The sequence below is a fragment of the Macrotis lagotis genome, chromosome 7 (genome assembly GCF_037893015.1).
Source record: "Macrotis lagotis isolate mMagLag1 chromosome 7, bilby.v1.9.chrom.fasta, whole genome shotgun sequence".
Classification (NCBI taxonomy): Eukaryota; Metazoa; Chordata; class Mammalia; order Peramelemorphia; family Peramelidae; genus Macrotis; species Macrotis lagotis.
This window is the reverse complement of record NC_133664.1, coordinates 18,599,272-18,623,479: the sequence shown is the minus strand read 5'-3', so window position 1 is coordinate 18,623,479 and position 24,208 is coordinate 18,599,272. Positions and strand designations below refer to the sequence as shown.

General features: G+C 42.4%; 1 protein-coding gene across 5 annotated transcripts in view; it reads left to right on the top strand.

The window, feature by feature from the left end:
• CPVL (carboxypeptidase vitellogenic like) overlaps nucleotides 1–15,198 on the top strand; it is a 137,037-nt gene extending 121,839 nt beyond the window's left edge. For all 5 annotated transcript variants that reach the window (XM_074195561.1, XM_074195564.1, XM_074195565.1 and 2 more), the window contains one exon: nucleotides 14,282–15,198. In XM_074195561.1, coding sequence (XP_074051662.1) covers nucleotides 14,282–14,386 — 105 coding nt within the window. In that variant the 3' untranslated portion in view covers nucleotides 14,387–15,198. The remainder of the gene's footprint in view (nucleotides 1–14,281) is intronic.
• The last annotated feature ends 9,010 nt before the right edge of the window (nucleotides 15,199–24,208 follow it).

Here is a 24,208-nt window from a genome sequence, read left to right as displayed (position 1 = left end):
AACCCTTGCACCTCAGGGAGGGTAAGGACAAGGTGGCATCCCTGAAGAAAAAAGATTCTGGAAGTCCTTGGAGGCGAGCTAGACTTGTATTCTAGAGTCACTGGATTTCAGTCAGTACAAAAGCATAAAGGTGGAAATAGAGAGATGGACTGGGTAAAGTGGGGAGCCTATTCTGGCTACAAAGGAGAGTGACATGGAACAAGCTGGAGGGTGGAGGGAGATCCAGGAGGGCCTTTCAGTGAACAGAAGTTTCTATGTTTTTCCCAAGGCAATAGTTGGACTTGCATTTGGATGCCTAAGATGTCCTTGGAGTCTAACCCTCTGGTTTCCCTGTGGGTTTGTCAGCAGTTTGAATGAATTGTTGCATACGAGTCAGCAATGTGGGGCAGTCCATTTTTGTCAGAGATTTGTCTCCACATAGGGAAGGGTATGACCTTGGCTGTCCAAAGTCCTCATCTTGAATCTTTACCCGGATTCCCCACCTCCCAATCCCCAGTGGCTGTATGTGCATTACAGGCTTACAAAAGAGCTTTTGTTCTCCTAGAGCATTGGGTATCTTTGGATATCACATCACAACTGCCATTTAGATCCACCTGTGACAGAACAAAGAATTCCCAGAATTACCTTCCCAAGAAACTTGTCATCCTGCCTCTTCTGAAAGACCACCAGCAGTTTGAAAGTGAGCTATGCGGAGCTTTGCATAGTCAGTGAAGGCTGGGAGCTGAGAGAGTTTGAGGACTTGGGTTCAGATTCTAGTTCTGTTGCTTACATCTTTGATACCCTCAAGCAAGTCCCATTACTTCTGTAGGTCTCAGTTTCCTTCCATGTTAGATGAACAGATTGGACCAGAAGGTGTTCTGACTCTAAATCTGGTCTTTATTTAATCAAAGTGTTGATATATAGCTCAAATGAGATAAGATTTAGTGCTTTGTAAACTTTTAAGTGCTCTGTAAATACTAGCTATTCTAACTAAGGAAAAGGAATGAGCATTTATTAAGTGCCTACTGTGTGGTTGCTATTATATGAAGCACTTTACAAATATTATCTCCTTTGATTCTCACAACCCTAGTTAGGCATCGGTAGGTGCCATTATTATTGCTGTAATTGTGTTTACAATTGTGGAAACTGAAACAAACTAAAGGTGAATGATTTGAGTGAAGGTCACTTAACTAAAAAGATTTGGACTTAAATCGTCCTGACTTCCAGCCCAGTGCTCTTTCCATTGAACCATTTAACTGTCTCTCTAAAGAGTAAAATACTTTAGAAGATCTTGTGGACTTGGTGAACAATGGTGGCAAAAATGATGGATTTCTTCATCTTTTTCACACCCCTTTTCATTATAAAGATAATACTAGGGCAGCTAGATGGTGCAGTGGATAGAGCACCAGCACTGGAGTCAGAAGGACCTGAGTTCAAATGCTACCTCAGACACTTAATAATTACCTAGCCGTGCGGCCTTGGGCAAGCCACTGAACCCCATTTGCCTTGTAAAAACCTTAAAAAAGAAGACAAAAGTCAAGTTGGCTGGTGATGGCCCATGAAGTAGCAGAATAGGAACCTGAATTCATGTCTGATAACTTCAGGTTCATCACTGTTTCAGATGGATCGTGCTGTTTCCTTCCCTGTGACTAGTGGATCCAGAATTTGAGAGATAATGTTTCTTTAAAAGCTTTGGTGATAAAATGTGCTAAATATTATTTATTGAACAAGTCTGGAACTAGCTCCTTGGTATCCAGTTACCACTTGCCTGAAGCTCAGAAATGTTCCTGGAAGAGGTTGAGGGGGAGGGGAGGGGGAGGAATTTCATATGTTCTTAAGTTATAACATAAGAACAGTAAAGAAAAGATTGGAATAATAATTACCTTTAAAAACATGGGGGATGTGATAATAAAAAAAGCTATCTGAAGCCTGTCTTTCCAGATTAAGACAAATATTAAATATTTGTTGCTTTTATCAAAATCAGACTTCTCATCCGTAAGGAAGAAGAGAGGAGGAAGACTTACTTGGAATTTGGATCTAGGGATATAAAAGCTGGAAAACAAACTAACAACAGCAACAAAAGCACACCCTACCAAAGTATCTGACAGAGTTTTAGTCACTCTTTGTCCAGAATTCAGATTCGGTGCTCCTAATGTTTATTATTTTTCTCCTACAGTCAGTACATCCAGTCATCTTGCAGAGGGTTCTAGATATTTGGAACCCAGTCACTTCCTTTCTTGCTTCTGCATCATCTTCCTCCCCCGCAACACTCCCTCATGCTCCCTCCCTCTTTACAAAACCACAGACCTTTCAATTCTTGAAAACTATTGACATTTTATTGTTGCCTTTGTATCCCTAGTTTCAGACACAGACTGGTATATAGTAGGTGTTTGATATGTTGATCCATCTCTAAATAGGACAAAGGAAAGGTTGTCATTTTTAAAGCAGAGATGATAAGCAGGTTTTTCCAAATGTGTGGTTTTCAGCAAATAGTTGATTCTTATTAATGATAATAATGTTTGTTCCCTCATTATCAAGGAAGACCATGACACCAGAGAGGGGAGGCTGTGCTAGGTCACCAGCCTCACTTTCTCCTCCAGAGTCATCTGGGTCCAGTGGCCAGATAGGAATCAGGACGACTGGAGATGACTCTAGACGGGAGACAACCAGGGTGAAGTGACTTACCCAAGGTCACACAGCTAGTACATATCTGAGACTGGATTTGAACTCCCAAGCTCCTATCTCCAAGGTCAGTACTCTATCCAGTGTGACAGCTAGGTGTGGCAGAGTCACAGTGGTTCTTATTGCGTGCTTGCTGATTGAGGGATGGATAGAAGATTTCCTATGTCTCCCCAGGCCCATCCAGTTTAGTCTAAGATTAGAATTAGCTTCAACTTCTCCCTCCAACGTGACCAGCATGAATTCTCCTATTAGGGCATTTTCATCCTAAAGTCATCCTTAGGGCTTGCCTGGAACTGAGGGCTACAGAGGAAGATCCGTTCGCCCACACACAGGCCTGCCCTGGAACAACAAGCAATGGATAGATCTCAACATCCTGCTCGGCCTTGATGCCAGAAATCAACATCAGAGAATAGACTTGGCCCTCTTCTGCCTTTTAGTTCTTCTGGACCTTCACATGCTGGCACTGGCTGCTTATTACTCACCCATTTGTGCAGCTGGCGCTTCCCACATCTGGGCTACACCACAGACTTTGTTGGTCTATGGGGGAGAGTCCCTGAATTCTACACCACTGCCCCTTTTTAATTTGAAATTATATCACCTAAAAGCACAGAAGAAAGTGAATTATCCAGTCAGCATGCATTTATTAATTACTTACAGTCTACCAGATACTGTGCTGAAGGACTAAGGAGGCAAAGAAAGGCAGACACTCCCCATTTTCAAGGAACTCAAAGTCCAATAGTGGGAGAGACAACAAGCAAATAATAGTGTATTCAGCAGATGTAGAAAACAAAATCGCATGGTTAACAAAATAATCATAACTAATGGTTATTATTCATTTATCAAAATTTTGATTATTTTTTAATAAGTGTTTTGCATCGTAGACTCTGCCAAGAAGTACTTTTTGTCCAGGCTCTTTTTATATATAACTTGGGAAACTGATCCCAAAGAAGGGTCTTTGTTTGCATGGGATGACCCCTGAAGTCCTCTATGATTCTGAAAAGGCATCATCCACTGCTACAATTCAAGGGCTTTGCAGTTTATCCCCGCATTTGCCTCAGTTAGGCCTGGGCACTGTGAATAGAGAGCCCTGGCCCTGGAGTCAGGACAGACTGAGTTCAAATCTGGCCTCAGTTAATAATTACTTAACTGTATGACCTTGGGCAAGTCACTTGATCCTGCTGCCTTGCAAAAACCAGAAAAAAAAAAAGAAAAAAGAAAACTGAGGCTCAGCAATCAATCCAAATCTATCCAGGTACCTGTTTGGCAGAGCTGGGATTCAAACCCAGGTCTTTGCCTCTCACTTCTTTCTATAAATACATATTAAACATCTGTGGTTCAAGGTCTTTAGCTACATCTCAGGCATGCTGGCTCCTAAGTGTTTCTGTGTGTTCTTGTTTTTCTCTGCCTTTACTTCTCACCCAATTTCCTCCACAAAAGCTTTTTGTTTGACTATTGCTGCAGGACTGGCCACTCACCAATTGTCAAGGGGGAAGAAAATCTTTCTGGGAGGTAGGGGTCATGATTTCATCAATGTGGGGAACTCCCAGTGTGGAACACTAGGCCACCCATGCAGATCAGCAATTCATCTGGTACGCAGAGTCATGGTGAGCAGTGCCAGACCTTGAGAGGATCCCCAGCTTGCCCATGGCTGCTCTGTGCCCGAGGCCAGTCTTCCCCCCCCCCCCCCATGGCCTACCCTCTGCCATGCTGCCCCCGATCAAGGAGATACCAAGAGAATATGGAACTAGAAACCTTTCCCCTCAAAGCTCTGGTATTTCTGCAGCTACCCCAACAGTCAAACAAAACTTCTTTCCAATGGTACAGACCAGAATAAAGGAGATAGCCGATATCAATCACAAGAGTGCTGTCTATGGAGCCGGGGTCTATGGATCTAGTCTAGTCAATAAACATTTATCGAGAACCTTCTCTGTGTTAGATCCTGTGCTAAGCACTGGAGTTATAAAGAAAAGAAAGGGGAAAAAAAAAGAAAAGTTGCCCCTCTCCTGGAACTCCCAATCCAACAGGGAAGATGACAAGCAAACAATTCTGTACAGATAAGATATCTATCTGCATATAGTCTTCCAAGAAAGGCATGAAGGGGAAAGAGGATTGGGAAAGACATTCTGTAGAAAATGGCTCTTTAACTGAGACTTGACTGAGGTCAGGGAAACCAGGAGGCAGAGATGAGGGAAGGAGAACATTCCAGGCAAGGGGGAGAGCCAGAGAAAATACATGGAGTTGGGAATGGGAGCATCTTGTGCAAGGAATGGGAAGGGAGACTATGTCACTGGAGTATAGAACATGTGTTCTGGTCTGAGGTTTAAGATTGGGGAGGGAGGGAGGGAGGGACCAAGTTATGAAGGGCTTTCAAAAGCAAATAGAGGTGACTGAATACAGGAGAGGACGATACCAGACTTGTGCTTAAGGAAAACCAATTTGACAGCTTAGTGGAGACTGGATGGGAGTGGGGAGGAAAAGGCACTAGAATCAAGGAGTTTATATGACCAGGTCATCAAACCTCTCTGAGCCTCAGTTTCCTTATCTGTAAAATAAGGCTCTTGGTCTAAATGACATCAAGGTCCCAGAATCAGAATTCTCTGCTCTGAGATGCAAGAAAGGGAAACAAAACAGATCCCATGGATCTCATAGCTCAAGTCAGGTTGAAGAATTTCAAATTCTGAAATATTTATAACCCTTTTTGAAGGAACAATGACTTGGGGAGTTTCTGGGTTGTTGCTTCTTTTTCCTCTCTGTAAAAAACACAAGTTAGTTCCTGAAGTTGAGGGAAACCATAAACAATAGCGACTTCCAACTCCACTGATTATTTGCCAAGGGTTGGCACAGAATTCTCCTGTCGTTTTGTCTTATTCTAAAAAGCTGATTAATGTAAGAAGAATGCTCCTAAATTAAGTTCCCCAAATATGCACTTACTTAATCATCGGGGAGCTAATTTATTGTATTATTTCAAATATAAATTGGCTCACATGTCCATGTTTTGAGGTCTAATGGCAGCTGAGCTGGGAAAGAGGATTTTCTTTCTGGTTGTTGAACCGTCTACTGTGAGTGGTTTGTAATGAACTATTAGAATTTTGCAGACAGTCATTTGATTAAGTAGAAAGTGGATAGATACTTAGTAAGAAACCTAGAATTTATAGCCTTGCCTACAAATTGAGTGGCTTTTGGAAATCAATGGTATTTGGGGAAGAAAGAAGTATTGGAGGGGGAAGGGAGAGGTTAAACACTTAGGTTTGATTTTGTTTTTAATTGGCATTCAACCAAAATGAGTCAAGTTGCTCCTAGAAATATAAAACAAAGGACAGGCAGAGAGATAGAGATAGAAAGGAAGAAGAAGGGAGAGGTGAGGAGGTGGCAATAGAGAGCAGGGAGCAAGAGGAGAAGGGAGGGAGGACAAAGAGGACGGAAAGCAAGGAGGGAGAGAAGAGAGAAGAGAAAGAAGGGGGAAGGGCAGGGCTAAGCTTGCAGTTTTCTTTATCTAGAAGTTGGCTCTGGTTATGCAGTCGGTTTATCTTGGGTGAGGACACAGTTTGACATTTGGCTCATCTGGTGAAAGGCTGATATTTTCCTGCAGCCGACACCAAAGCAGCCAGTGTCAACCCAGAAATCCTTGGTGACTCCTTGAAGTCATGGGAACCCAGGAGGTTGGGGGCCTAGAGTCATGGTGAACCAGGGGAACCTTGCCTGCTCTACAACTGTATCAAAAGTACAGCTCATTTCCTTTTTTTTTTTTTTTAGGCTTTTGCAAGGCAAATGGGGTTAAGTGACTTGCCCAAGGCCACACAGCTAGGTAATTATTAAGTGTCTGAGACCAGATTTGAACCCAGGTACGCCTGTCTCCAGGGCCCGTGCTCTATCCACTGTGCCACCTAGCCTCCCTCAGATCATTTCTTAAGAGGCAGCTGGTTCTGGTGCTGGAGATAGGAATCAGGAAGATCTGAATTCAAATCTAGCCCCTCAGACCCTTTCTAACTGTAAGATCCCGGACAAATCACCTAATTGGCGCCTGCCTCAGTTTCTTCATCTGTAAGTAGAAATAAGAACAGCACCTGCTCTCCAGGGTTGCTGTGTGGGCTGAATGAGATATTTATTGAGTCTGCAGACATTAAGATACTGTAAAATGCTGATTACTATTATTATTTTTATTATTATTATTGTTGTTATGAGAATTTGTAGCTTTTTTTTTTAAAGAGCAGCGAGGGCCCTCACAGATCAGCTAGTCCAGACGTGCTATATAACAAATGAAGAAACTGAGGTGCAGATAAGGAAATGGCATTGACCCAGGTTTTTGACTGGTGAGTGGCAGAGTCAGGAGAGAACCCAGGTCTCCTAACATCCAGTCAAGGACTCTTTACCCCTTCCCTGGTTCCAAAGCTTCAATGACCAGAAGCCTATTTGACTGACTTTAGAGTCACAAGTCTTGGATTCAAACTCTGTCTCTGCTGCCTTTCTCCATGTGTGTTCTTGGGCAAGTCATGTTCTCAGGTTTGCATTTCCCCATCATTCCCTCATTAGAAAAGAAACTACTTGAGGGCCGGAGGCTGTCTTTTTACATTTGTAAATCCAGGTATTTAGCTAGTGTCCGGCATACAGTAAGTAATTAATGTTTTCCCTGTCCCACTCTGTCTGTCTGTCTGTCTATCCATCCATCTCTCCATCCAGCCATATGAAAAAGGAGGAGTTTGGAAGTCCATTGCATCTTCCTGCTCCTCTATAATCTGAGGGGATTCTATGATGCTGAGTGGATTAAAGATTGTGGGGAGGGGGGGGACCCAGGAAGCCCTTCCTCTTCCTAACTCATCTGGGAAACTGAGGCCATACTGGAATCCCACTAGAGCTTCTAGAGAAGTTCTGAACTTCCCAGAGCCCTGTGACTTCTTGTTGGGCCTTGGGAAAGAGGTCTGTGCAGGGAATGTCCAGCATTCCCCAGGGAGGTCATTCCCTGGAAAGGTCAAGAGGAGCTGTCCTGCTCCTGCAAGGCTAGGTGGACAGGAAGCTAGGGTCAGTGGAAAGGTGAGCAGAGACACCAGGTCCTCACTGGTCCCATTGTTCCCGGGGACAGAGCCTGGAGTTTTGGAGGTCTGGCTGGCACCACCAGCAATGTCTGTTTTTCATCTAAATGTGGAAGCTGGGGAGCCAGGCAGAAGGACTTGGCAGCATTTTACTGCATTGTCCCCCTGATTGAACACTTTAAGGCTTCACAACCTTCCAGTCCTCCCTTTTCAATCTCCCTACATCCTTCTCAGGTTTAAACATATCAGTCTCTTTGTAAATCCTCCCACAGTTTATCTCCTACCTCCCGGCCTTTGCCTTGGCTGTCTCCCATGCCTGTGATACCCTCCCTCCTCACTCCTACCTCCTGGCTTGCTTCAAAACTCACCTCCAATCCCAATTTGTACAAGAGGCCTTTCCTAGCACCTCCCACTTAACACCTTCCTGAGATTCTTTTCCATATTTATACTGAATATATTTTATACATAAAGAGTTATTTACAGATTGTCCTCCCTATTAAAATGCAAGTTTCCCGAGGGCAGGCAAGTCTTTTACTTCCTTTTTATTTCCAGGGTTGAGCCCCTTGCCAGCATACAGTAAGTGCTTAATAACTGATTGATGGAAGAGGAGGAGGAAGAATGGAAGGGATGGCATTGGGGATTTGGTTGGATCCCTGTGGGGGTTGCAATTCATCCTGTAATAGAGGCAGAAATAATCAAACTCCCCATTCAGATCCTCATGGTGTGTCCAAAGTGAGAGAAGTCTTGCTAGACAGGAATAGAAATAGATTGGAAAAGGATCGCCAGTCACCACTCCTCTCCCCAAACTCTTCTCATTCTGAGATGAGATGGGAATCAAGTTCTGGAAAGATCACTGCTCTCAGAGAGGCCACAAACAACATTGTTTATTATATGTGCAGACAACCTAGGGAGAAGGAACAGCTGTTTCCTCATCTGGAGAATAATGGAGTTGGTTCTTTCCAACTTGAAGGTCTGAGTCACATCACAGAAGCAGTGGGTCATAGGAGAAAGTGTTAGATTTTGTTATTGTCCGGTTATTTCGATTTTGTCCAACTCTTCGTGACCCCATTTGGGATATTCTTGGCAAAGATACTGTCCTTCTGCAACCTATTTTACAGAATGAGAACTAAGACAAATAGAGTTAAGTGACTTGCCCAGGGTCATACAGGTAGTAAATCTCTGTGGCGAGATTTGAACTCAGGAAGATGATTCTTCATGACTCCAGACCCAGCACTCTATCCTCTATGGAGCCACCTCTTATTGCTGTTCCATGTTTCAGTCACGGCCAATTCTTTGTAATCTCATTTGGGATTTTCCTGCCAAAGATACTGAAATAGTTTAACATTTCCTGCCCCAGCTCATTGTTACAACTGAAGAATTGAGACTAACAGGGTTAATTGACTTGCCCAGGGTCACACAGTAAGTATTTGAGGTCAGATTTGAACCCAGGAAAATGAGCCTTTCTGAAATAGTACTTACTTGAGAAGGTCAATTCACTTCCTTTGAGCTCGATTTCCTAATCTGTTAAATGGACTGGATATGCCTCCAAAGTTCTAGATATTTGATCCTAAAGTTATTATTCCCATTTTAAAAATGTTAGAGACCACATGCCGGGTATGGGGCAATAGGTCATAAATATGATCTAGAAGGGACCTTAGGAACTATCTCCTCAACCCTCTTCATTTTTTCCAGGGAGGATCAGTCCAAGGTCCCACAAGTAGAGAAACAGAGGGGAGGTTTGTACCTCAGTCCTGTGACTGCAGGGTATTCTTTCTACTGTCCCATCTCTAGAAGGTGGCAAACAATGTAGGTAACAACTGGAATCCATTGTCTGGCTCTGTGATCTGTGGAAAGTTACTCAGGGTCCCATGTTTCAGAAGTCCTTTCAAGTCATACAGCGCCTACACCCACTTTGACGGAGGGCGTTTTTCTCACGGGGAGAGGTTTTTTCCATAGTTTACAGATGGAGAAACTGAGCTCAGAGGGGTGAACAAGACTTATTCACTGTCATTGGAATAGTAAGAAATGAAATCACCCAAATCTGACCCCAATCTCATTTCAAGATTATTGTCTCCATTGTGCCACAAACCACTTACAGTATATATAGTCAGTGTGTCTGCTTTTTCAATATGATGGTGTTATGCAGTCCAGGATCCACTTTCTGCCCAGCTCAGCTATGCTTTCCAAAGCAATGCACCCTTGGCTAAACACCATGCGGACAGAAATGGAATATTACAGCACCAACACCTATTCTGGACATTATAACTCTTAATCTATTTCCACCCTGTTGAATCATATTGAGCTAATGGGTCACTACTATTCTCAGCTCTTTTTCAATGAATTTGGTCAGTACTTCCTTCTCCCTGTACATGTAGCATTGATGTTTTTTTTAAATTTTTTTTGCAAGGCAGTGGGGTTAAGTGGCCTGCCCAAGGCCACACAGCTAGGTAATTAGTAAGTGTCTGAGGTTGGATTTGAACTAAGGTGCTCCTGACTCCAGGGCCGGTGCTCTATCCATTGCACCACCTAGCCACCCCTAGCATTGATATTTTGAAGCTATATGTAGAATTTTCCATTTTTTCCCTCTTAAATGACAGGAGGGATTCTCTTGCATCTTTTTTTCTCTTCAGTACCTAGGCCAGGGCTTGGCACATACATAATAGGTGCTTGATTAATGTTGTTGACTGACTAGTAATGCAGCTATTTGCAGTAGCACATGGAAACGTTTTTAGATTTGTCCATGGTCAGCATCTTCTCTGTTCCTCATTGACTAACTCATTTCCATAAGGATGTGTTTGTGTGTAGATACATTAAGCTATAATTTACCCATTCCCACTTCCAAGTAAGTGACTGCTTGGGAGTTAATGGGAGTATTAAGGAGAATATAGTCCATTTACCTTTTAAATTCACATTGAAAGGAAGCATTTGAAGTCCATTTTATTTTATTTTGCTTTCATGTTTAGAAAATGACACTGGTTTAAATAGCCTCCAACTATAATAAACACAAATAAAATTCACTGCCATTTAAAGACCATAAAGTGATTTGGGGTTTTGGTCTTTGTTTCCACAATACCTACTACAGTGTCTAGCACATAATAGGAGCTTAAATTTCTGTCTGGATAAGTTTAAATAAAAATACTATAAGGAAAAGAATAGTTCCTTCACTTCAATTCAACATTTACTAAGGTACCTACTGTGTGCAAGAAAGACAACAATTTAAAATAAAATAGTCCATGCCTTCAAGGAGCTTACCTAAGAATGAAACACAAGACACATAGTAGGTCTAATTGCTGCCTCTTCATCTGACAAGATCTCTTGCCAGCTTGTAGTATAAAATACCTTTCACTTGGAGTTTCCTTCTTTCATCTCTACTTTGTTGAAGTTATCCAAGCAGGATTGAGAGGAAGGAGCAACAAAAGTTCACTCTTGCCTAGTTGGGATTGTGACAGGAGTTAGGACTGGTGCCAGTCACTTAATCTCTCAGCCTCAGCTTGCTCATCTGTAAAATGAAAATGATAATAGCTCCCATCTCCCAGGGGGTTGTGAGGATCCAGTGAGAAAATATTTATAAATTGCTTTGCAAACCTTAAAGCTTTCTATAAATGCTAGTAGTGATTGTGGTGGTACTTACTGGTTGTGATGATGATGATGATGGTGGTGGTGGTGGTAGTGGTGGTGATCATGGTGATGTTGATGGTGGGTAGTGGGAAGTGATGTAATTATTCAAGAGGCAGCATGGCATAGGACATATAGTTCTAGGTTTGTAGTCATGTAATCATGGTCCAAATCTTACTTGCTTTGACACTTATTGCTGTGTCTGGGTCAATTCATTTCACCTTTATTAGCACATAGTAGGAGCTTTTTCCTTCCCCTCACTTTCCCAAGAGAGGAGATGGGTTCATAATTTTCATTAATTTACATAGTTTTTAATAAATGCTTGGTGAATTAATGTGGATTAATTCATAAATTTACTGTGGGTGGAGGTGCCTTCCAATAATGCAGATTTAAAACCTTCTTAGTATCTTTACCAAGTGATCTCCTTGATGTTTTGGGTCCAAAGAATTCATCATCCATTGGTCAGCCTCTCTGGACCTCATTTGACTGGGATATCAATGGTACATACCGAAGTCAGACCCATGGGCTCTACTAACATGGTCTTCAAGTATCCAGGGCCATCTCCCTATTCCAAGTGAAGCTTAAGGCTAGAGAGGCCTGTGGAAGATGAAAGAAGTTTTAGGATCTGTCTTCTGGGAGTTTATAATCTCTTTTTAAGATAGGGAAATGACCAAATACCACCCACACAAATAGTTATAATACCAAAGGGGATGTGAAGAGTTTATAAAGGGACAAGAAGAGAGAATATTTGGTGAGGGTCAAGGTAACTTGGAGCCTCTCCAGTGGGGCCTAGGAATGTCTTGCGGGTGGTTTCTCTCCTTCTCTCCTGATTTAGAGGAATTCTTCAAAGAATGGTCTCCTACTCTGATTGAAAATTTGAAGTAGGGTGTGGTCACCCTCAAAAATTAGGCCGTGTAGACCTCTTGCCTCAAACCTGAATTGGGTTTGCCAACATGGCCCAGTCAACAGTAGATATTAGGATGGTCAAGGAGGGAGACTAGGTGACTCTGTGTGCCCATGTGCAATGAGGAAGTGAAACTATTATTCAGTAATTCAGCAAGAAATTCTTGGCCAACAAGCATTTATTAAATTATGGCACTGTGCTAAATACTGGGGATGCAGAATCAATCAGTGAGCATTTATTAGGTACCTATTGTGTGCCAGTACTATGCTAAAACAGCCTGTTCTCAAACTCAAAACTAAGGTGAAGATATGTGATTAGCAACAGGTTCTAATTAGTGTAAGTAATGAATCGCCTCAAGTTATAATGATGTAAAATAGGGTAATTGGTTCTAACTCAATAGAAATATGCAATGTGAAGTAGAATAATCTGCATTCTTCATCAAGAAAAGATATGGAGAGGGTATAGAAGGTCATTTCAGAGAAGGCACTAGCAGCTGGAGGATCTTGGGAAGGCCTCCTGTATAGAGTGGCACACTATGTTACAACTTCATATCTGACCATGAGCATTTCATCCCTCTGGGCCTTCATTTCTTCAACTAAAAAGTGAAGAACTTGGACAGGACAGTCCTGGAGGTCCCTTCCAAGTATAGATCTGGGTTCCAGTGGTAATACAATGTGAGCTGGTTGACTCAGGAATGTTTTCTTTGAGAAGATGGTGCCAGTCTCTAAGATCTCTTCCAATCTGCAATTGTATGATCTCATTTTTGTCTCAAGAAATTAATTCAGGTGAATTATATATTTGCATGCAAAGACAGATCTTTCAGTCTCTCCAAGAATGTTCTAAAAGATTCACAGAACTGAAGAAAACTGTTGGAAAATGGAAGAGTTTTGAGTCTAATGTTTAAAGACCAGGTTTCCTTTGATCATCTTTCCTGCATTCCTTGTAGACTAGTCTGCTATAGGCAGCTTATGTGGTCTAAGATCCAGAGAGGAGGGAGGCTTCCACCTCAAGATGACCGTCTAAGCCCTCAGACTTCCCTTGTAGGAATGCTGTTTGGGGAGTTGGGACCCAAAGGACCTGAATGACCTCTGAGCTCTTCATTCTTCCTGAGAATTTTTGCCAAACCAATCTCAGGACTCAGCAGCTGCGTTTTGTCACATTCATGACTTAGTGAAATCTCATTTGAGCTGAGATTGTACAGAAGTCTCTCGTCAGATAACTGCCAAGGCCAAATTTCAAGGCTGAGAATGTGTGTGTGTGTGTGTGTGTGTGTGTGTGTGTGTGTGCGTGTTGTGTGTGTGTGTGCGTGTGTTTACGCATGCATGCACGTGGATGTTGTATGGTTAGAGCCAGCAAAGCTTGCCCTTGGAGTCGTGTGAAGGAGGTCTTGTCAGATGTATTTGCTTCTAGTTTTCTGTGACAAAAATGGACCATCTATGTACTGATGAAAGCTTAGACTAGACGGTTTCAACTTGAACAGCATGCCAGTTAGACATGAATTACCATCAAAGACATAACTAGGGCAGGCAACCAGAGCTTTGTCCTAAAGGGTGTTGACAGCACTTATCCTTAAATGCACTGGGGTATCTGCCTCCCCCATTCCTCTTACTCCCTTCCTACCACCCCAACCCACAGCAGCCTCCTGCGAACCAGCATCCTGTTGTCTTTGTTCCTACAAAAGAAGATAGGAAGATGTAAGGAAAGAGCTTGGAATGTTATGACCTGAGTTTTAAACTAGTTCTGTAGGACCTTTGTGGCCTTGAAGAAGTCATTTCTCTGGGCTTTAGTTTCTTCAACTTTAAATAAGGGATTTGGAATAAATGATATTTTTGGTCACTTCCAGTTCTCCATTGGTGATCCAGTGCACATGGGGTGGTGTTTCCTGCCACTTATCCTGGGTACAATTTATGATACTAATAATCCCAGCATGGTGGTTACAAATAATAGGCATTTAATAATTGTTGATTGCATGTACTCTTAATTCCATTCTGAGACTTAGTACTCCTCATTAGTGTAGATGTCTCTTGTTTCTCTGTATTTCAATTCTCTTTCTTTTTCCTTCCCATATCTTAAGGTAATTGTTCGAGGTGGAGGACACATCTTACCCAATGATCAGCCCCTACGGTCTTTTGACATGATCAATCGCTTTATTTTTGGAAAAGGATGGGAACCATACTGATGACTACCAGAAATCCTCAAAGGAATTTAGGGGCTTTACCTCTCAAGAGAAAATGTAGAAAATTGAAAAGAATCTATGATTTCTAGAAATATGTTTATATTACTCCACTCAAATATCACTCAAATTTTTGAATTGATGGGAAAATATTGTTTTGTCATTTAGAAAGTATATTCAAACACATGATTTTTTTCTCTCCCTCAAAAATGCATAAGGAAGCATTGTACAGTTATGAGAATGATGTGATTTATGTTAAAGTAAAATGAATTGTGGAAGGAAGCCTGTACTGGAATCAGGAGACTAGATCTCCAAGCAAGATACATTACTTCTATTGAGCCTAGGGTTCCATGTCTGTATGGGGTGGGTGGGGGGACATTTTGGGAACTTTATGATTCCTAAGAAATGTGATTTGTCATTATACTATAATATTTGTTCAGTTTGGGTCAATGGTTCCAGAGAAATCAGGGAAGGTTTATATGAACTGATGCAAAATGATCTGCACAGAACAGAAGAACAACATTGTGAAGGCAAATAGTTTTTAAAAATTCAAGCACTTTGATCAACCACAATTCTGAAACATCAGTGATGAAGAATGTGATCTACCAGAGGGGTTACATAGAGGATAACAACTCAAGATGCAAAATAAGACACATGAATAGGTGGGGCAAATATACAAATTTGTTTTACTTGATCTTTGTAAACAATGGGTTTAGGGTTTTTTCCTTTTTTTCCCAAGAAAAGGGGGGGGGGAGTTGGAAGAAAAAAATGAATGCTTGTTAATTGAAATATAAATAAAATTTAATATTTAAAATGAACTTAAAGACCATATCTGTGATTTCTTTCAGAAGCTTTCAGTGAGAAACCTTCATTAATCAATCAATATTAGTGCCTGCCCTACAACTTGGTCTTATAGTCTTGTCTGGGGGACTTGATAAGTGATTTGACCAGGGTTACAGGGTCAGTCTATGGCAGACAGGACTTGAACCCAGACCTTCCTGATCCCAGACTTAATTCTCAATTTACTAAGCCACATTAACCATCAGTAACTGTTACCATAGTGTGAAAAAAGAATCCAAAATATAAAGGAGGTAGCAAAGATTTAACAGATGAAAAAAACTCCAAATCTTAAAATAACTCCAGACAAAGGTTGAGATGAGGATTATGTGATTTGGGGGATCCAACTTTGCAAAGCTTTGAGATTTAACATTTCATTCTTCTTTGGATTGGAAATCCCACAAACAGAAGTACCAAGATAGATAAGTGTAATTACCAAAGAATCTTCTGATGATGTGCTCAAACAAATCTCTGGATCTATTTAACACTTTTTTCTTCATATATTTCTACGTCTTTGTAAATCAAGAACCTGACATAGAAAGATGGCAGTGAAACCTTTGCAGCATGGATACAGAGTCCATAAGAACTGACTTCAGATGCCGCCTCAGACATTTACTTGCTGTGTGACCCTGGACAAATCACTTGATGTTTCTATGACTCAGTATTCCCATCTGTAAAATGGAGATAATAATCATTATGAGAGTCAAAAAAGAACATTTGCAAATTGTCAAGTGCAATTATTATGTAATTTTTGATGATTTTCTAATATCTCATTTATTCAATCAATAGCCATTATTGGGGTAGGCAAATTAGGCTAATCTGAAGGACAGACAGAAGGCAGCCTGTGCCAGGCCCAGCAAATCCTACCTCATTCAACCACTCCCTCAGACCATGGTGGAGATAGGACCCTGAATCCAAGAGCTCTGAGAAGACTAGCACCCCCAGACTTCAATTCCAGACCTTGCAACCATCATCCAGGGGAAGAATCTTTGTGAAGGAGGTGTCCTCCATCCTTGCCACCATCAATACCAACTGCCATCCAAGTACCACCAGGAACCCCAGAAACAGCAGAGCCCCCCCCAGACTGCCTGTCCTGCTTTTTCCATTTTGGCCTGTCTCCAACATCTGAGCAAGCGACCACCATGGAGCTATAACCTGGTAACTTCCTGAACAAGCCCTGCAGCCCCCCAGCTCCTCAGCTACCATGGTTACTGGAGAATCTGAAAATTCTGGCTTTAGTAAGTTACTCAGTGTTAGAGACTGACCTGGTCTCTCATTTGACATGAGAAGAGGCACTCCAAGAACCAGTGAGCTTTACCACCTGCTAGGCAGTTGAAGCCTTCTGCATGTTGTCATCCCTTCTTATTTGAATGTGAACACCTGGAAGGTGTATATCCCCAGCTCTTACCCTGCTTTGGACCTAGAAAGCACCTAAGTGCTTTTTATTTATTCGTTCAGAACCTACTAGGGACCACACACAGGATCCAAAATTCAAATTGAAATACTTCCTTTCCTCTGGTAGTTTCTTTTCTATCCTATTTCAGGTAAATACACTTCTTGGACTGGTCATACATGTTCCATATGTACTATGATCTCATTACATTTTTGCAACCCCCAATTTAAGTGGTAGGGTATTCATGAGCATGGTGACCTTGAGCAAATCATTAAACTGCTCAGAGTCTGATTCCATTTCCAGAAAGATTTTCCATTATCCTCTCACCCTTTCCCTAGTGTACCTCCTACCCCAAATGGCTTATTTCCTGTTGCTCTGAAAGGACCTTCCTTCTCCCTCCTTTATATACTTTGTTCAGGCTGGATTCCATAGCCATATTTCTCTCTCTACTGACCCCCAATCTTTGGAACCCACAAGTCCCTGCAAGGGGACGCAAGTACTCCCTCTTCCACTGATTTCCTCCCCATCCACAGTCAGTAGTGACCTACAGCCCTTGTGCCCACCATCATTTTGTATATATCTACCTATTTTACCCCAACTCTTCTCTCCGACACCTAGCCCAGTGCTTTGTTTTCAGGAGACTTTTCATAAGCCGTTCCTGAACTGGGTCAAATTCTTCTGGTCTCTGGTTCTTTTCTCTGCAAAATGAGGCAAGGGTGAGATAGATAATTTCCAGGTCCTTCCTGGCTCTAACTCCTAGAATCTGGTCCTTTCCCATGACTAATTTTACAGTAAATTTTCTTTTCATATACTCTTTGTTCTTCCAGAGAATTCAGTTTTGTAGAAAAGAGATTACCATCATAGGGATAACCCTAAAGAACCACTTTGCTGAGAGGCATGATGTCTGAGTATAACTATAAGTGTTATTTATTCATATGAACCTGGGCAAGACTTCGTCTATCTCTTGGGGTCTCAGTTTCCTCATTTGCAAAGTAAAGGGGTTGGGCAGAAATACCTTCCTGCTCTAATGTTCCATTATTCTAAGAATAGCCAGACTTGCCAGGATATCAGCCCAGAGACAGGGGGAAGGGGGAGGGCTTGTAGAAGCCTGTCTAGTATGTTTTGCTTTTAAAATTGGCTCTCTGAAACATCTGGAATACATGTTGGACACAGCATTTGTCTTTCCCTAAAGTATTATCCTTCCCTCAAAGATGTTCATTTGTATTTGTGCTGATCCAGTTCTATGGAGGGTCTTCAGAGTTTTTGTCTAAAAAATCCCTGAAGTTATGAAGGTACCCTGGCCCTTTCTTTTGCCTTTCCTAAAGCCACGGCTGAAGGTTGAGTTCCCAGGAGGCTCTGGCAACATCCACTCTTGATTTGTTACCATGAAAAGTCTGGGATTCTCTTCATTTCTTCTGGACAAGGAGGCTTCCATGCTCAGCCCTGATGGTGTATGAGGCCTGGTCATGTCAATCCTCAAACCATTTAATCTCCTCAGTCCATGAACATTCTCATTCTTTATGACTAAGGGGTAGAGGGTTGACCTCTTGTCAATGGAACCAATCTGAGAGTTGATTGTTAGGGATGGAAGGTTGGAGCCCAGAATGAAATATTGATGCTGATGAGGGTGCTCTTTCACACCCTGAGGACGGTCAGTGGCTGTCATCAGTTATTTTGTTCCTTACAGGTTCTTGTAGCGTGATCAATCATGGACTCAGATTTAGAGCTGCAAAGGGCTTTAGCAGGCCAAGCTTGTCATTTGGCAGATAAAGAATCAAGTCCAAACATACAGATGATCTGCCGCAGCTACCTACGTAGTTTGTATGGAAAGCAGGATTTGAACCTCGATGATCCTGACTTCTTAACCTCGGATCAGCTCACAGAAACTGGAATGAACACGTGAAAAAAAAATTTATTCAGCACTTACCATGCAGGAAGCACTCTGCTAAGGTCTGGGAAGATCAGCACAGAGGTCAAGACAGTCTCTGACCCCGAGGAACTGATATCCTGAGAGGGAAAGACAACATGTAGTCAGGGGGAAGGATGTTACAGAAATATTTTGGTTTGGAAAATGAAGAGGATGGTGAGTGAAGTCATAGGGTATGCCTTGTTCCAGAAGTCACTGAAGAGGAGACTGATAATGAATGACTTCTAAGCTGGAAAGGAAGGAGAGGGACTCAAGTGAGGAGATAAGATCCGAGGAGCTGTCCTAGACTTGGATGTGGTATCTGATCAAGGTACCAGTGAGGCACCAGAATGAAAGAAGAGAGAGAGAGAGAGAGAGAGAGAGAGAGAGAGAGAGAGAGAGAGAGAGAGAGAGAGAGAGAGATGGAGACGGAGACAGATTTGGTTTCTGTTGAGGAGATGCTGGGCAAATAGTAGAACTTTTGCTCATGAACAGAACCACTCAGATTCTCAGAAAAAGTTGAGCCCACTCTCCTGTTTCTGGACTCAGCTCATTGTCCACTGGCAAGGTCTGTCCAAGATATGTGTCCATGTAATGGATGACTTCTCTAGAGTTGGTCATCTAGATACATGTAAGTACTTGTGTAGTAGACATTTCTCATCCACTTGCTTTCCCCTTTGTGGCTAGTTAGGCTGGACTTGGTAGAAAATAGGGAAGGACGAATGCATAGTCTATGTGCTCCACTGGTATCCACATATATCAAGAGAATACAAGGTAAGACCCCAGCATATTGACTGGTATTAATTTATGCAAAGTTTTAGAAGGACAAGAGCCTCATCAAACATATGGGAATGGATGATCATAGATCTGTTGGTGTAGAAGTCCTTGAACTCTGTTTTTTTTTTATTTAAATAGAGGGGGCAGCTGGGTGTATAGGAGATAGAGCTGGCCCTGAAGTCAGGGGGAACTGAGTTTAAATCTGGCCTCAGACTGCATGACCTTAATACTGTGTGACCTTAGGCAAGTCACTTAATCCCATTGCCTTGCCAAAAAAAGAATAGATTATGATTTAAGATAAAAAAATTTTGGTACAGAAAAATATTTGGGGTTACATCAAACAAGCTATGGGAGTCAATGTCTTAGGCCATTAGGGGCTATTACTGACAGTGGAGATATCAGCAATATCTTCCAGAGATCCTATTTCCCTTTGAGATTACCAAGACTAAGGAGTGACCTGAACCCTGAGTTCCAATGCTTCCAGTCCTTTATAGAAAAGGCACTCTTTTAAGTATGCTTCATTACATTCAATCTAACAACATTTATTAAGTACCTCTCATAGGCTGAGAATGGTATTGGGTGTTTGAGATGCTACAAATATATGGAACAGTCCCTTACCCTCAGGGAGCTTTTATTCTACTGAGTGATAAGACATCTACACCCTCATTTTAAGAGGAAATTTGGTTGGTTGTTGTTGGTTGCTGTCCTTTGTTCTCAAAAAACACCAAAATGACATCACTTATGTTAGAGTCCAGTTTAAGTGTGTCTCTGACTGTGGCTGATCAGACCAATATGAGCTGAGAATGCTGTACCACAGGTCAGACACAAATTGTCCATGTGAACATTTGGAGTGAATTCTCTAAATCTGCACAGCTCATAGAACATGGCATCCTCTCTGATGAGGGCATGCCATGCTGGATGGTCCTGTGCCCAGGACCTATGCCATTTCCCGTGTTGCATAATCAATTCCAAAGTTCATAAGATAGATTTTAAGAGTGTCTTTGTATCATTTTTCTGACCACTTTGTAAATGCTTGCTCTCTGTGAATTCTCTACAAAACAGTTATTTTGGTCAAGTATACATTTGACATTTGAACAATGTGGCCAGCCCATCAGAGTTGGGCTCTCTAATAGCATTTGAATTCTTGGTAGTTTAATTGGAGAAAGGGCCTTAGTGTTGGGGATCTTCTCCTGCCAGGTGATCTCCAGAATTTTCCTAAGGCAACTCAAATGGCAGTGATTCAGTTTGTTGGCATGGAGCTGGTAGAATGTTCAGGTTTCATGAGCATACAGTAATGAGGTCAGCACAGTGACTCTCCAGACCTTCAGTTTGGTAGTCAGTCACATACCTCTTTTCTCCCACGCTTTCCTTCAGAGTCTCCCAAATACTAAGCCAGCTCTGGCAACGTGACTGACAACCTCATTATCAATATGTTCCTCCCTGGGACGTATACTGCCAAGGAAAGTTATCTTATCCACAGTATTCAAAACATGTTCATTTGCCAATGGTTTCACATATGGCTAAGGTGGTACTGGCTGGTGGACAGCCTGGGTTTTCTTAGTGTTCATTGTTATACCAAAATTAGCAAAAATGGCAGACAATCAACCCATATGTTGTTGCATCTCAGCTTTAGAGGTTGCATTGAGGACACAATGATCTACCAAAAAAAAAAAAAAAAACCAAGAAAACCATGCATCAGCACTCCCTTCACTTTAGTCTTGGCTTGTAGCTTTTCAAGTTCAGGACAGTAGCTAACCCTGAGACCATTTTCGACCTCAATGAATTGACAATATGGCTGAAAACAAGCTAAAAAGCAATGGAACAAACATGCAACCTTGTTTCACTCCATTTTAATTTTTTTGCCTCAAAAGAGGAAAATAAGAAAACTGTGAACTACCCTGTCTTTGTTTTTCCCCTCCCTCTCTTACTGTCACTCCCTCCCAAACCCCAGAAAATATTTGTTGACAATCCCAAGCTTTCTTATGGAGCTGATGGCTAAGAAGTTTGCGTCAAACTGGCTCCATTCACCAAGTCTAACTTTGTGTTTTCTTTGTACCAAATAAACAATGTCTGTAGAGGGAAGAAAAGTCAGGGATCAAAATCCTGACCAAGTTTTCCCTTGTGTGTGCCCCAGCCCAAGGCCACATGGACAAGAATGTCTCATCCCCGACATCCTTAGGACATTGCTGCTGGCTGGAACTGAGCATCAATGAGCATCCTCTTGGGCTCCATTGGGAGGAGACACTCTTCAAAGAGGTCATTGTCCCATTGCCGGCTTCTCTCCCGGCAAAGTGACTCACCCAGGAAAAATGCCGGGGCTGTAATAAACAGGCACCCAAACCAGGCCAATCTTAGGGGGGGAAAGCAGGAGTCCAAGCAGAGCTTTGGTGGAAAATTCAAGTTGATTTTGGACTGAATAGCTGGATGGGAGGGGAGAGCAGATTGCAAGAAGGGGAAAGGGGGAGCTGTTGAGTATTCTCAATAAGGGGTCTTGTTTTTGGAGGGGGTAGCTCTGCACCATGGGGCATCATAGTGGACAGAGTCCTGGACCAGGAAGACTCATCTTCCTGAGTTCAAATATGGACTTAAACACTAGCTGTGTGACCTTGGGCAAGTCACTTCACCCTGTTTGCCTCAGTTTCCTCATCTGTAAAATAAGCTGGAGAAGAAATAGCAAACTACTCTAGTATCCTTGCCAAGAAAATCTCAACTGGGGTCCCAGGAAGTTGGATAGGACTGAAGTAACTGAACAAAAGCTTTCCAACAGTACACCTTTCACCTGGTAAAGGAGATGCTATTTAATGAGGAGGCAGTTGGGATACCAGGCACTGATTCTGTAGTCAGAGAACCTGTGTTTAAATTCTGCCTCCAATGATTACAGGTTGTGACTTGAGCAAGTAACAGTCTTCCTGCACCTCAGTATCCTCATCTGTAAAATAAGGTCATTTGATTAGAGATTTTCTGAGGCTCCTTCTAGAGCTAAGATCCATTCCAGTCCTCAGTTTCCTCATCTGCACAATGCAAGGACTCTATGGTCTCTGAGGTTTCTTCTAGATCTTGAACGCTGATTCTTTGGTGATGGTCTCTGGGCCTCAGTCTCTTCATTGGTAAAGTGAGGGGGTTGGCCTAGAAGGCTGCTGAGGCCCCTTGTAGCTCTTAGTTTGTAATCTGACTCTCAATGAGCTGTTTTTCTTGCCACTGATAATCTCCATAGTTTTAGGGTCTGGTTATTTAAGCAATCTTTTATTTAATAGACTCTAGGCCCTGAGAGTATAAAGACTAAAATCAAATTTTGCCTTGGAGAAGCCCCTCTTACATGGGGCATCTCCAAAGTCTTAGGGCTTATCTAAAAATAAACAAAGAATTCTTGTGCTACCCTAACCTCACAGGGTTGGCTGTAAGCTGGAAATTGGTCTATATAAAGGGGCTGTTACTTCATTGGAGCCAAAGGAACCCCTGCAATGGTGGATGCTAATGAATAGCAGTCTTTGATCGAATGCTTTGGTTTCTGAGCTTTTTTCCTCAGAGGTGGTGTTGGGTGGGGGTGACATATAGGGACAGACCACAAAGCAAAAAATAATTGGGTTTGGTGAACTCTGCCAAGTTATAGAAATTGAAAGCAGGTGACTTTAAAGCAGCCACCACCACCACCACCACCACCACCACCACCACCACCACCACCATCCAAGACCAACCAATCTCACTATGACCTCACTGTCCTTGATCAGGGCACATACTGCTGCTAGAGAGGATGGAAAGTGGGAGGCCTGGAGCCCTTGCTGCCTTCTCCCTCCCCTCCCCTCCCCTCCCCTCCAGATGCTCAAGAATACTCTGATGCTTATTGGTTGCCTCTCCCAGTGGTCAAGAGAGCTGTTGAGAAACTCTCCCCCTGCTCTGAGAGTGCCATAAACTCCCCCAAACCTGCACCTGAGGAAGTGACCAGGACTGGGATGAAGAAGGGGGTCCAAGGAAGGCAAAGAGATCCAGGATCCTCCAGGAGAGTCCCAGAATTTGAGAGCTGGGAGGGATCTCAGCATCCAGATTGTCCATCTCCCGCCAAAGGAATCCTACTACCAACCCAACAAGCGGCCCTCCGGCCTCTAACTGACCACTTCCAAGGAGGAAGACCGCACGGGCTCTTGATGCAGCCTGCTCCACCTGGGGGCAATTTGAATCATTAGGGTGTTTTTCTGACATCAACATTAGATTCAATGACTTATACGTAAATATGTTAAACACAAATATACATGTGCAATTTTTACCCGACTGCACCACCAAGGGGAGGGGGCAAGGGAGGGAAGGGAGGCAGAAAAATGTGTAGCATAAATTTGCAGATGGAAGAAGCTTGAAAAACTAAAAAGATAAATTAAAAAAAAGATTTGGTTTGACAGCTTCCGCCTACAACTCCCAGTCCTACCTCCAGGGATCAACAGAATAAGCCTGCTTCCTTTTCTTAGTTATAGTATTGGAATCTAACACTCGTGTCTCTTCTGTCTTCTTTAGCCTAACAGGCCCACTTCTTCAAAGGATAGTTTATAGGGTGGCAGCTAGTTAGCTTAGTGGACTTTAGTGTTAGTGCTGGAGGGAGGAAGACCTGAGTTCAAATTTTCCTTCAGACACTCACTAGCTGTGTAAATCTAGGCAAGTCAGTTGACCATTCTGTGCCTCAGTTTTCTCTTACGTTAAATGAAGGTGAAACCCAGATACAGTATAGATTAAAATTTTTAAGTCTGTAAGGGTAATCATGATTGTGTCGGAGATAATTGGCTACTGCAGAGAGAGTAAAATGGAACCTCTCAGTTGATCTCATACTTTCTGGGGTCATGTCAGAACTCCCACTTTTGAGACTATTATCTTAGAAAGACTCAGGAAGACCTGAGTTCAAATCCAGCCTCAGACACTTACTAGCCATGTG